The sequence below is a fragment of the Esox lucius genome, chromosome 10 (assembly GCF_011004845.1).
Source record: "Esox lucius isolate fEsoLuc1 chromosome 10, fEsoLuc1.pri, whole genome shotgun sequence".
Lineage (NCBI taxonomy): Eukaryota > Metazoa > Chordata > Actinopteri > Esociformes > Esocidae > Esox > Esox lucius.
The window spans coordinates 15027269-15041496 of record NC_047578.1 but is presented as its reverse complement, the minus strand read 5'-3'; the positions used below and the strand labels follow the sequence as shown (position 1 = coordinate 15041496).

At 50.1% G+C, this 14228-nt stretch overlaps 1 protein-coding gene across 2 annotated transcripts in view; it reads left to right on the top strand.

Annotated features, from left to right (window-relative positions):
- The window catches only part of arid1ab (AT rich interactive domain 1Ab (SWI-like)), a 44603-nt gene that overhangs the window by 20859 nt on the left and 9516 nt on the right, over positions 1–14228 (top strand). For both annotated transcript variants that reach the window (XM_010873609.5, XM_010873608.5), the window contains exons 5-8: positions 9846–10086; positions 11665–11754; positions 12263–12433; positions 13461–13797. In XM_010873609.5, the coding sequence (XP_010871911.3) occupies positions 9846–10086; positions 11665–11754; positions 12263–12433; positions 13461–13797 (839 nt within the window). The remainder of the gene's footprint in view (positions 1–9845; positions 10087–11664; positions 11755–12262; positions 12434–13460; positions 13798–14228) is intronic.

Below are 14228 nucleotides of genomic sequence, written 5' to 3'. Positions count from 1 at the left end.
ACCTCCCCGGCTGTTTAAAGGCTGTCTGGTCCATTTGATCCAGGTGCTGAATATCCAGTCTTTCATTCCTGTGGGAATGCAAAAGCCGAACTGCCTAACTGACGGTAGTCAAGCCCTGAAAACAAAAACTGTCTGCATTAGAAGGGAAAAACAGCCAGTTAGTCAGGCGATGAGGTTGAAACCAGCTGAACAAGTTGAGCCGGTTCTTTGTTTGTTTTCAGCAGTTGCTAACTGAACAGTCCCCCCCCCCCGTCTCTCTCCCTCTCTCTCCCTCTCTCCCCCCCGTCTCTCTCTCTCTCTCTCTCCCCCCGTCTCTCTCTCTCTCTCTCTCTCCCCCCCGTCTCTCTCTCTCTCTCTCTCTCTCTCTCTCTCCCCCCCGTCTCTCTCTCTCTCCCCCGTCTCTCTCTCTCTCCCCCGTCTCTCTCTCTCTCCCCCGTCTCTCTCTCTCTCCCCCCCGTCTCTCTCTCTCTCTCTCCCCCCCGTCTCTCTCTCTCTCTCTCCCCCCCGTCTCTCTCTCTCTCCCTCACCCTCCGCCGTCTCTCTCTCTCTCCCTCACCCTCCGCCGTCTCTCTCTCTCTCCCTCCCCCCCGTCTCTCTCTCCCTCCCCCCCGTCTCTCTCTCCCTCCCCCCCGTCTCTCTCTCCCTCCCCCCCGTCTCTCTCTCCCTCCCCCCCGTCTCTCTCTCCCTCCCCCCCGTCTCTCTCTCTCTCCCCCCCCGTCTCTCTCTCTCTCCCCCCCGTCTCTCTCTCTCTCCCCCCCGTCTCTCTCTCTCCCCCCCCGTCTCTCTCTCCCCCCCCCCGTCTCTCTCTCTCCCCCCCCGTCTCTCTCTCTCCCCCCCGTCTCTCTCTCTCTCCCCCCCCGTCTCTCTCTCTCTCCCCCCCCCGTCTCTCTCTCTCCCCCCCCCGTCTCTCTCTCCCCCCCCCCCGTCTCTCTCTCCCCCCCCCCCGTCTCTCTCTCTCCCCCCCCCCGTCTCTCTCTCTCCCCCCCCCCGTCTCTCTCTCTCTCCCCCCCCGTCTCTCGCTCTCTCCCCCCGTCTCTCGCTCTCTCCCCCCGTCTCTCGCTCTCTCCCCCCGTCTCTCGCTCTCTCCCCCCGTCTCTCGCTCTCTCTCTCTCTCCCCCCCCCCTCAATACAAGGGGTTTATTGGCTTTTTAAACATTTGTTTACATTGCCAAAGTGTTTTTTTTATTTATAAAACCCTGTAATAAATAAATTGAATCTGTTGGCCCCTCTGTTGGCCCCTCTGTTGGCCCCTCTGTTGGCCCCTCTGTTGGCCCCTCTGTTGGCCCCTCTGTTGGCCCCTCTGTTGGCCCCTCTGTTGGCCCCTCTGTTGGCCCCTCTGTTGGCCCCTCTGTTGGCCCCTCTGTTGGCCCCTCTGTTGGCCCCTCTGTTTGTGTCAGACTCTCAATTCAATATTGGCATGACGTAACAATGTACATATTGCCAAAGCTGTGTGTGTGTGTTTTCAGTTGAGCTCAGCATACAGTTGTTCCCCATACTAAACGAATGTGTCCTGTTAACTTCAAATCTTCCTTTAATAACATTTCCCTTTTCTGTTTTGTAGTATGTCTGCAATGCTGTTTAAGTGCTATTCCTGGAGTAGTGCTATCACAATCTTTTTTCACCAACATTGCTTTCATGCCAACATTCTAGTTGATTTGAATCATTTTATGATAGGGGTGTGTGTGTAACTATGCATAAACATGTAGAGATGCCTTCTGAGGTACGGGAGAAGAAAGAAACATTTATTAACACATTTGTTAATGCATATACACTTTAATTCATGTGAGCGCCACGATGCTTGTTCAGTTAGCCTAGCTGTCTTTTCTGTTGTTCATGTGTGGTTTGCTAAATAATTTGCCCCTGGATTAATGGTCGCTGGATTGATGAACATGATCTGATTTTGCCAGGTAAGAATACAGTGCGTTTGTAGTCTGTGTTGTAATTGACAAGGTTTTTGGGAAAGCCTTTTTATCTGCCAGCCGACTGTTCTAACATTAGCATAATCGCTAACGGCCACACAAAGTGGCAGACAGACAAGCCCACAGACAGGGGCATTCGTTATTGTCTTTTCAAAAAATACTCCTGAAGGAAAATGGGACTCACTCATGCATTTTGTTCATGTCTTCGGATTCGATATTTGTCTCCTATGACAATCTGTTTGTCTGGGTTCTGTGTGTCCTGCTGTGTTTTACACATGGCAGATTTTATTGAGGCCGTTTTTTAATAAAAAAAATTGAAATCCCTACTGACAATATTTCCTTCAACCTCCGAAGCTTTGTAGCAGGGACACAGAATCGAGCTATATTGCGATAACCCACATATGTCTTATAGTTATCAAATCAAAATCTAATCAGATCATTGTTGATGTTGTTTTATCGCCCGGCCTAGCGTGGACATGCCCAAACACACACATTCACACCGTTCTCGGCCTCATGTTTCTGATCTTTCATTAGCTTACTTTCTGAAAGGCATCCCCCACTATCTGAACAAATATCCCAAGATGTCTCTCATCAACAAAACAAAAGTTTCCCGTCTCTCTCTGAAATTCACTTACACCTACAGCCCTGCTGTTTACTGAACACCTCTCGGATGGATGATATTGGCAGTAGCATGTGGAGCAAGGTAGGGCCACCTGAGGTGGTCTGAGAACTTCAGAAAACCCCTCACTTATCATCCCCCTTCCTGTAATATTCTCTAAAGCCGCTGTGGCGTCCGGTTGCAGTAATGACCATTTACCTTGCGAAACCTTTCTTTTGTTCCTGACAGAAGGGTATGGCTCACCAAAACCACAGCATATGTCAGTGTATTGCCAATACCCAACCTTCTCCTCACAATGTTGGAGTTGGGACGGTCCAGTCAGGGCCTTACGGAGCGGAGGGCGTTTGGTGGTGTTGGGGCGTGGGTAGGTGGTAGCGGTGTGTGTCAGTGTGTTGGGGCGTGGGTAGGTGGTAGCGGTGTGTGTCTGAAGTGTGTTGGGTAGGGGTGTGTAGTCGCAGTGGGTGGCGGCCTGTGACTGTTGTCAGTGTCATCCAGCCAGGCAGTTCTTTCACTTTCCCTGGAAGTGACACTTCCTCTCCATGTCAGCCCTCTGTGGGAATGGGGAAAGTCTACACCCTCCTCTCTTTTCTAGCCCTCGCTTTTTTTTTTAATCTCCTCCTTGCCGTCTCCGAGAGGCTCTTTTGTACCCCTCTCGCAGCGCGGGGCTAATCCCACTCAGACACGCCCACTGGTCTTGTGCCCCTGCTGCTAAGGATCCTGGGATGTGACAGCGGCTCCCTTTCTCTCCCTCTCTGTCGGTGTGTGGGGACCGACCGACTGCCTGAGCTCTGGGAGAGAGAGAAGGTCACATGTTGGTCACACTCTGTTGCACTCTTTCCCTCCCACTCTCACTCCCCCCCCCTCCGCTCTCCCTTCCCCACCCAACCACATGGCGTCTGAACTCGTTCAATTCAGAACTTTGTCTGTTGGCCGGTGTGTGTTTGTGTGAGTGATTATAGCCCAATTGGGTTCCACCCTGAGACTCCTTCACACAGGAACTCCGGCGGTTAGCTTCAGTGATAGTGGACCACCCGCGTCTCCCAAACAGCCCCTCATAACCTGCGCTTTGTGCGCGCCAAGTCCTGTCCTGCAGCACGGCTTGTTTGTGCGACACCACCCTGAATCACTCTGCCCGGCCAGGCCAGCCCACTTCTTCTCTCCAGCCCTGCCTGGCCCGACCTTCCTCATTTGCCATTTGTTTAGTGCTAACACCATATTATTTATTCCCCTTTCTCTCCATGTCCCCCTCTTTCTTTTCCCTCACCTGTTGTTGTCCCCCAACCTCTCTTTCTCCCCCTCTCCCCCGTTCTGTCTCTCTCTCTCTGTGTAAATCAGCTTTTGTAACGCTGCTAGCCTTGTTTTGCGAGCCTCTCTCTGCTCTGCTTGTCGTTGCAGTATTCAGCGTCCTGGGCGTGTTTCCTGTTGCTATTCTGGGGCCATAGCTTCCTGTGCCCACGTGTCTTATTCAGATTCCTGGGCTGACTGTCTCTTGGTCTCTACTCGTTTTCTCTCTCGTTTTCTCTCTGGCTCCCCCCTCCCCTACGTCCTCTATCTGGTGCTCGCTCGCTCCGTCGTCCGTACATGATTTTTAATTAATGTACTTGAGAAAATTCAATCTGCTGACAAAGTGTATTGTTTAGATTTGCCCCAGTGAATTGTTTTGGAGCCATAAACCTATCTCACTGTGCCGCCCCCAACCCCCCCCCCCCCCCACCCCTTCTCTTGCGCACCCAGTTGAACGCAAGCACGCGCTCGCTCTCACACACTCGCAGGCCCCTCCCCTCTCCCTCCGTTTCTGCTGGGCTGAGCTGGTTTTACTGCACAAAGACAGAGGCTGACTGCAGCACTGTTTGTCCTCTCAGATCCCTGTCTGAGTGACGCCGGCCCGGATCGGGGGGTGCGGGGGGGGGGGTTGTTGGTTGGGGGGGGGGGTTAGGGGGAATGCAGGCGCACCGAAACAGCTCGTTACGTTTGTCAACTGAGGCTCTTTCAGATGAAATGGCCTTTGTTTCTTGGCTCCGTTCAACCTGGCACTCGTCAGTCCGTGAAGGGTTTGGCGGCGACCTCCGGACTCCGTCGGGTCGTTGCTAGGTGTCTGTCTGTTGGTGGGAAGGACGCTGCTCTGGGGGAGGAGGCCGAGGGGCAGGCCGTGCGGACCCCGTGTCCAAACACCCTGGCTCGGGCAGCTGCCCGCCTCAACGGGAATCTGTGAAGAGCTCTTGGACTCTGCAATACTATTGTGGTCGGTACAAAAGCCCCCCAACCCCCCCCCCCCCCCCCCCCCCCTCTGCGTGCACACCCACACAAACACACTAACTTGCATTATCCACAGCAGACCGCTCCCCCAAGTCCCTCTGCTCTATTTTGCTCCCAAGTTGCTGCAATGTCTGTTACAACCAAGAGCTTGAGCACATTTACAAACCTTAGGATGTTTGGTTTTTTGAAGAAAACTGTGACCTATCGGTGCTCAAGGCATAGTCACTTATGGAATTATAAAACAGCTAAGCCTTTTCATTTAAAACAATCTTCGTTTTATTAAGTGTGTTATACTTTTAGCCGGGATTTCCTCTTGGGCTTCTTTCCCTACTCCCCTTTGCCCGTTAATTACAAGCCCCATGTGGTCTCCTGTGTAAAGTGGTGAGCTAATAGTCTCCAGGGACATGGGTCCAGGTGTGTTGTGGGAATGGTCTGGGAACAGGATGCCTTCAGACAGTGACCTGGGCTAGACGAGGAATTAACTCTGCTGGAGCTTGGTTGGCTGTATGTCTCTGCCACCCTGCCTGTCTCCGAGCCAGAGACTAAATAAATCAACCACACACTCCACATATAATCAGACACTGCTTGAACATTGAGATATTGTACAGTCCTCCTGGTCAACTCTTCACCATTTGTGTTAATTGATCGCTAGGTTGGCGCTGATGGGGCGCTAGGTTGGCGCTGATGGTGCGCTAGGTTGGGGTGATTCTGTCCTATTTAATTTATTTAGCCTTGTATTTCTGGAACCATAATGGCTGCTGTGATGTATGAGGCCTGGGCTTGCCTCCTCTTCTAGTCCCCACTCTCCCTCCACTGTAGGATTCCAGTGCCCCCTTATGGTGGAGCTCAGCCTAGCAAACCCAGAGCTGGGGCTGTGGCTCTCTGTAGCTCTATACCTTCCCCAGGCCGGTCCCTGACCCCTGACTAGAGGGGTCACGGGTCATAGTTTACGCTTGGGCCAGCCTGCAAATAGGGACCATAATGGAATTATAGACACCATCGTATCATTCTGGGTTGAGCCACAGACTTAAGCCGGCCCCCTAACTCTCAGAAATACCCTTTTGGTCATGAACCCAGTGATGTGGCTGGAGTGCTGTTGCCATGTGAAAACAATGCCTCAATGATCCCCGATTGTCAGATGAGAATGACTAGAAGGGAAATCAGGTGAGATGATGTTTGATATTGAAATCGGATCCTGGGAAAGTGATTTCACCTCTTCTAGGAGATCAATAAACATATTACCATAATAACCTCGCATTACCCATAGCAACCAGAGGAAAACCTGCTGTTTAGTGTTTCAGTGTGGAACAGAGTTATGACAGAAGTAAACAAACACTGCAGAAGCAGTTCGCCCGTGTGTGTGTGTGTGTGTGTGTGTGTGTGTGTATGTATGTGTGTGTGTCAGGCCGCCGGCGGCTGTGTGTGTGTAATTAACGTGTGTGTTTGTGCTGAGCAGGGAGGAGAAGGAGGATGGCTCTGGTCTGTCTGTGCTTCCTGTAACAGTGACGGCTCTTCTTTGTAGTAGCTGACTGCACAGTGACCCCGGCAGACTACCAGGGAGGCCCGGAGGGAGGGAGGGAGGGAGGGAGATGGGGGGGAGGGGGGGAGGGGTGTCTGCACTAATGTGTCAACGCACGTGGAGTACGGTTACCATGGCAGCCTCAGAGACACGGCAAGCTTCTTTTTTTTTTTTTGCAAGCTTGCATGTCACTTTGCCCTATCGTGAGTGTATGAGCTCCCCTGCATGAGCACAGGAAACCTGGCAGGCAGCGAGTGGATGAGCCAGAGGGAACGGGTCATGTGACCCGGCCGAACTCCCCAGCGCTCTAGTCCCGAGGTTCTGTTACACTGACATCTTGTCATGACCAGGTCACACACAGCAGCCTCCAGATAGCCCCCGGTTCACCCTGCCTCACTGCCCCCCTGGCCGGGGGGGGGACGCGCACACGCTAAGCACCTCCACTGCCCCACCGTCTCTCTCAAGGCGCCCATTTGTCCCGGGCCACATAGAGCTCTGGTCAAATGAAGTGAACTAAACAGGCGAGTAAGGTGCCATTTTGGAGTTTCCGTAGTTGAAAGAGACTGTGGAGTAGGCTAATTGGCTAGAGTTTAGCCTGATTGATCCGATGAAGTGATCTGTAAATGGAATACATTAGAGTTGAATGGATGGGAGGAAGGCGGGGGGGGGGGTTACAGGAGTGTTGGATAAGTATGGCTGTGTTAGTGGCTGCTTTAGTCTGGACATGGCTGTTTACCACAGGACTATGGAAAGTAAGGGGTGTTACTCTCCTATAATCACAGTTTGACTTTCTTAGGGTGAGAAATATTTTTCTCTAACATTAGTTTGCATAAAAGAAATCTGTACATGCTTTTTATATTTCACTCAGGCTGTTTTCTCATTTTAAGAAATGGACCGAAGCTCTATGGAAGTTCCCATATGAGCTGGATCCACAAAATGGCTGCCACAGTGTACAGAGGTAGATGGTGCTGTAGAGGAGCTGTAACCCTGGCTTCCTCTCTCTCTCTGTCTCTCTCCCATCGCGTTGGTCTAGCTAAGTGTTTTCACCTAACATAGTTTGGTTGTCCACGGGGCTTCGATAGCGCTCTGTTTTTGTTTGTTATTTACATTGTGGTAAACAGCCTTCCTCACTCCACCATCGTCCCTCTGCCCTTCGTCTCCCTCACAACTGGATTTTCCTCTGTGATGAGTGACTAGTATGGTAAATGGCAGCAGTATTGTAGGGTGCTTCCAGCCCAGACAGAATTAAGCCATCAGCTCTCTGTCTCTGTCCAGGCAGCTCTGTGCAGTCAGCACAACTAGACAGGACAGAGCTGGGCTCCTGCTCGCTCCCTTTCTCTCTCGCTGCTGCTGCTAATATCGAGCTGGGGAAAATCAATGGCTGTGGAGTGGGAGTAGCTAGGCAGAGGCTCTCTCTTTCTGCGTGCGTGCGTATACACAACACTGACGGTATCTAGAGATCACAGCTGATAGTTTTGGTTTGGGGTGTTACTGGATGAATTTTAAAGAGTTCTTGCTGGTTATTCCGTTGTTCCCTCGGAACTCCACGCTGTAGTTAACTAATAGTCTTTTTTTTGTTTGTCCTTTTTGGAATTGCATTTCTTTTTTTGAAATCCATAGCCTTAGTCTTCCTACTCGCCTCAAGCGTGAACTGCATTTCGATTGGTGTACAAGTCTATACAGTGATACATGCTTTCAGTGTACCCGTGCTTGTCCAAAAATCTTATTTTGTTTTTTCAGTTTTGATATGGAATCCGTTGTTGTTTAAAAAGAAAATGCGGCTTGTAAACAGCAGAATTTAGCCAACAAGCAGCCGTATGTTTTGACCTGCCATTTGGCTGCTGTGTCTGTGGGGTCCTTGTGCTGTTATCCCTGGGGCAGTAGGCAGGGAGGCAGGCTGGACTGGGCTCTGGGCGCAACGCTACAATTAGCGCTTTAGTAGCGCTGCCCCGCTATCCCTCTCCCAGCCTGCCTTCCATCAGCCCTGCTGTCAGATGACTGGTCTTGTGATGTGTTCTGTGCCCAGTGTGAGGGTGATCTGCTGACTCTGTTCACATTCAGACGTGGCTTTTAAACCAGGAATACCTCCTCACTTTTTGATCTTTTTTTCTTTGATTATCGCCGGTTTTGTGAGAGACCAGACAGATAGTGAGACAGACACAGCTAATGTCCAAGGCCCCTGCTATGAAGTGGAATTACTCACACACACACACACACACACACACACCGCCTTTTCTGTGGGTTTCACATGGGTGCACCCATACACACACTCCATTGAAAACACAGCTCAGTCATGCTCACAATGACTTCGTTCTGGCTTGGGTCACAGCTCTGTGTTTGCCGAGGGGCGGGGGGGGGGGAGGTGGGGGGGCAGCAAAGATAGAAACGAGAGAGTGAGCGAGAGAAGGAGGCAGACAGAATGAGAAGGTTCCCCTCCTCCTGTCGGTCCCTCTGGGTTCCCCCGTCAGGTCACGTTCCAAAAATAGCCCCGGGCTCTGTTTCAACTTTAAAACCGACGGCTTCAGGGCCACAGCCAGCCTCTCTGCTTGCCTTCCACAGCGTGAGATTTCTATGGGAATACTTGGCCACCTTCCAGTGAGAGCGTGTATGGTTCCCTGCCCCCCCCCCCCCCCCCCCCCCCTCCCTTCAGCCCTCCTTGTCAGATGAGCTAGCTACCAGTCAGAGAGGAGCACATGGAATCCACGTGAGGACAGATAGCATGTGTAAACAGCGCACCTTCCCGCTCCCAAACAGTCATCAGCCTCTTGGCTTGTTGCAATCCTTTTTATTGTGGCCAAGCCAGCACATCATCTCCACTCGGTAGCGTTAGCATGTTGCATCATCGCCACAGTGGGATCAAATGGATCTGCTCCTGTGTGTGTTGGAAATCCACCCACACTGCCCAGAGTGGGTGAACTGGCGCTTTGGTGAGGACGTTTAACGGCCTTCTTTGCCACTCTGTACATTTTACCAAGACGTGGAATTGTTTATATTCTAAATCGTTTGATTGGGGTCTTTCTTTGGAATGTGGTTAACGTAATAATAAATATTTCGTAACTTAATATATTTTATATTAGGTGAAGAGATGTCTTTACGTAGTGGGCAGGTTTTCTCAGAACAACCTTTTAGCGTTTTTTAGTTTGTGGACCTAGTCCTTAATTATTTTACAAAAAGCTAACTCGGCATGACAGGCTGAGTTCAATGCTTGGCTCTAACTGAAAAGCTTTTTAGACACTTCTGTGTTCTGTTTGTATATAGATGTTCAAATAGGCATTTAAAAAGCCTGTTCATTTATTTGTATTTTATTGTTGACCCCTGGTCATATGCATCCTTTCTCCAGACTGTGGACAAACAAGATGTCTGTTGACTTCTACAACCAATATGTTCTGACCCCGAAATCCGCAATATCCAAGTGTATTGTATAACCCAAAATCAAGTTCAGAACAGATAAATACTGCATCTGGTCTTTTAGTCCCTGGTGTAGTATTTGATTGTGTTTCTAACCCCTCCCCATCCGCTCCTCTCCTTCCAGGACCTGTCGGGCTCCATCGATGACCTCCCCACGGGTACGGAAGGGGCTCTGAGTCCCGGGGTCAGCACGTCAGGGGTGTCCAGTAGTCAGGGGGAGCAGAGTAACCCCGCCCAGTCGCCGTTCTCCCCCCACACCTCCCCCCACCTGCCTGGTATTCGCGGGCCCTCGCCCTCCCCCGTGGGTTCCCCGGCGAGTGTGACCCCCTCCCGGTCCGGACCCCTCTCACCCACTGCCGTGCCAGGTGAGGAAGTGAAACCGCCGCAGCACCGCATGCTTCTATCAACAGGGTGGGATTACTGTTAACAAATGCAGCTGCGCTCCGATTGGAAATACCTTTTACTCATCGGCCCTTCGACCAATCAGAGCGCCTCTGGATAAGGCCTCTCGCCTCTGTCCTTCGTCTCCCGTGGGTTTTGAGGAGGTGTATATGGGGCCTTCTCACAGGCAGACATGGAGGATGCTTCTGTTAGTCACAGTATCTTTCCCATTATGGCATTGGAGAGTATGCGGCATCCATTTTTAATCAAGCCGTTATCTTCTAGTAGAACTTCCTGACTGATCACACTCAGTAACCCGGTTGGACCTTAGCTGGGTCATCTTAAGTCCCAGCCAGATGATTTCTTCTGAATGTCTGTGTTTTAAATGACCCTTTGGGCACTAGAAGGCTGTTATTGTCTGTGGATCGGTCTGTTTTATGACTGGGGTTTTGAAACTGGGCTCCCCGGGGGTCTTTTTGTTGTTTTCGATATCTAAATTATTAAAGGCTTACTTAATGAACAGGAGTTGGGAAATATGAAGAATGTCTGTCTCTCTTAGTCACCCCCACTGACAATCATATTCCATCCGGTTTTGGACTTGTGTGTTCCCTGCTGTTTCCATTGATTAGTGCTGGGTTGGTCTGCTACACTTGCTTTGGTAAAACCACAAGCAGTTATTATAAGGATGCCAACATTCCATGTTCAACTCGTCTTTTATACAATGCATTCCAGGACAATAAGAATACCCGTTTTTGGTTGCTGGCCCATTTTAAATAAGTGATAAAACAACATCACAAGACCAAAGGTTTTATTTATATATATATATATATATATATATATATATATATATATACACACGCGCGCGCGCGCACACACACACACACACACACACACACACACACACACACACACACACACACACACACACACACACACACACAAACAGCTCCGGAAAACATGAATAGACCAGTGCACCTGTTTCTTTCCTTTCCAAAAAGAAAAGGCAGATTTTGAGTGAGGAACCGAAGCGTTCAATTTGCAGTGGTCTCTTTATTTTAACCCTTCTGTTCCTCATTCAAAACCTTCCTTTTCTACTTTTTTTTTTGGAAAGGAAAGAAAAAGGTGCAGTGGTCTCGGAGCTGTACATATTTGGCCTATAAAATGCATTCCTCGTTGTCGTCGTGCATGCCGTTTTGGGGGAATTATTTTCCTGTGACAGGCCAACAACAATATATAAAAGGCAGTTCTGTGAATATATATTACATGTAGGTCATTGAAGTCCTTGAATTTGACCAGCCAATGTTCGTGTGAACGCAGTAGCTTACTGACTACTTCACCTAGGCCTTAATGTTATGCATGTAGCCATTTGGTTACGGCTATAGGCCTATGTGGTATTCTCTGTATACTAGTTGCATTTATATGTTGGCTTATGTAATATACACAGCCTATAGGGTGAAAGTGCTGGTGTTTGTGTGCATGCCCAACATTTCTTGGGGTCCTTGGCAGGAAACCGCCTGTTCTGATCCCCAGTATGTCTCTGACGCTCGGATGTCATCACACAGGTAACCAGATGCCTCCCCGGCCACCCAGCGTCCAATCGGATGGCATCCTCCACTCTTCCATGAACCCTTCAGCCCTGGGCCAGGACAGGGGTGAGTTGGGTGGCGTTGCAAGGGGGTGTTTGGCAACATGGGAGTCAGTACTGCAGAGTGGAGGAGAACACATCTTCAAACCATGATGCTAATTTATGTTTTCTTTCGATGAGGACAGATTGACCTGATCAACCCCTTCCCTAGATGGGCTTTTAGTAAACGAACTATACTTCTGTCTGCTCGGCTGTGTGTTTTGTGAAGAAACGTGTCTATGGGCCAAGAGAAACACTAATACATTGTTCATGTTTCTTAAAACAATCAATGGGAATAATGTGCATGTAAGAACTCTAAATCACCCGAGGACTACTCTATATTTGGTTTCACAATGCTTAACGGTGATTCCGCCAAAAGAAAAACATTATTTGGGTTGGCTTTTAAAGGAAATTGAATCGTAGATGATAGTTTATTTTGGCCCTAAGAAACCTGTCACTCTGTGGAAAACTTCATGTTGGGAAATAGTGTGATGGTCTTCAGTGTAGCTAACTCCTCCCTCTCTCCGTCTCTGTAGTGTACATGCGGAACCCCCAGATGCCTCCGTATGGGTCACCACAGCAGCCTGGCTCCGCCTTATCTCCTCGCCAGTCACCGGGAGGCCAGATGCATCCTGGGATGGGGCCCTACACTCAGAACAACTCCATGGGGAGCTATGGCCCTCAGGGTGGCCAGTATGGACCGCAAGGTAGGAAGTCTGAGACAGCCTCGTGCTAAAGGCTACATGCTGGAGCAAGGGGGCTTTCCGCAGCTTCAAAGATGCTGCCGATCAAATACCTTATTGTGATGCCAGCTGGAGTTCTGATTTGGGTTCCGCCTCCGCAGTCCTCAAAGTTGCTGAATATTTTCCTCCGCCTCATGGTTCAGTTACAGGAATGGAAAGTGAAAGGGGGGGGTCGAATGACTGTGTCACACCAGCAGGTAACACGATATTTCAGTTGTAGGTGGTATTGAATCCGTAGAGGCCATGTGATCTCCTTTCACATACACACAGAGCTTGATCTGATTGGGATGCCATTCATTGTAGAGGTGGTTGGAGCTCTTTCCTCTCCCTGTTACAACCTAGTATCACTCCCTGGACTGTTAATATACATGAGAGCGTTCAAATCTTTTAAAAGGTGTTTTAATCTACAACCAGCGCAGTGTATCTGAGGGGGACTAGACAGAATACCTTTTGAAGCTGTGTTTTTAAATGTAGAATGGATGTATGAAAATAGACTTTTCTCGAGCTCTCTCCTCAGAGGGCTTTATTCACGTTCTTTGAAGAAGTACAGAGATACATGTCCCATTGAATTAGACTCTAGCATAGCTACACCCTGTAGCCTGTCGGAACAGAGACCGAGAGACTATCTATGGAGTTAAATTTAGTCACGCACCACTGAAACTCCCTTTCCAGTTTCTATTTGATGGAGGTTTGTCTGAGGCAGGCTAGGTCGAGGTTCACCACAGGTATCTATCGATCGGCATAGAAAAACAAACACCTTTTTAAACTAAAATATTGCTGTTCGATTTATTTTCCCACAAATCTGATCAAGACAGTGATCATGCTGGGAGCCTACACTGTTATCCCTTGGATGGGTTCAGTGGAGCCCTCGTGTTTTAAACTGTGTGGAACAGGAAGCTTGTCCTGGACTGGTCTCTGAACACAGTTTATCAACATGCTACAGTGTACCCTCCTAAGCAAGTCCGCTTATCTCTCTCCTCTCCACCCTCAGGTTACCCCAGACAGCCGGGCTACAGTGGCATGCCAAACGCCAACTACCCTGGTGGTCCGGGGGGAATGAACCCTGGTATGAATCCCATGCCCGGCCAGGCTGGTGGGGCTCCGTATGCAGGCATGCCCCCTGGCAGGATGGGTCCAGGTCAGATGGGTGCACGCCCCTACGGCCCTGGTCCTGGGATGGGCCCAAACATGGGCCCTGGTTTGCCCCCACAGGTGGCCTCTGGGATGTGCCCTCCTCCGGGCATGAACAGAAAGGGTCCCGGCGGGCCCCAGGACGCTGCCTCGGCGATGCTCCACGGTGGCCCCGGGGCCAACTCTATACACAACAGGTTGGTTGCTCTAAAGGACCCTGTACTGGTGGCGTTTGGTTTTACATGGGTCTCTGTGCTGGGAAGGCCTGTCAGTGATCCAGAAAAAGAAACTGTTTGATTCTTCCCAGTTCCAGGCTGTTTTGTGTGTAGGCCGAGATTAAAGGTGTGACTGAACTAAGACTTAGACCAGGCAGTCAGGATATGAGAGTACACAGGGACTCAGAGGTACTTCATGACATCGGGGAACCAGACCGCATCCGGCTCACCTTCCCCCTCCCAAACCGTCCTCGGCCTCTGCTTCTTGGCTGGTTGCAACCCTCCTTATTGTGGCCAGGCCATTGTGCATAGAACACATTTACAATGAACGCATGCTTATTAATACACTGTGTTACACATATCAGCGACTACCCAATGAGGGTAAATTATTAATGATGTTCTGATGTGGTTGT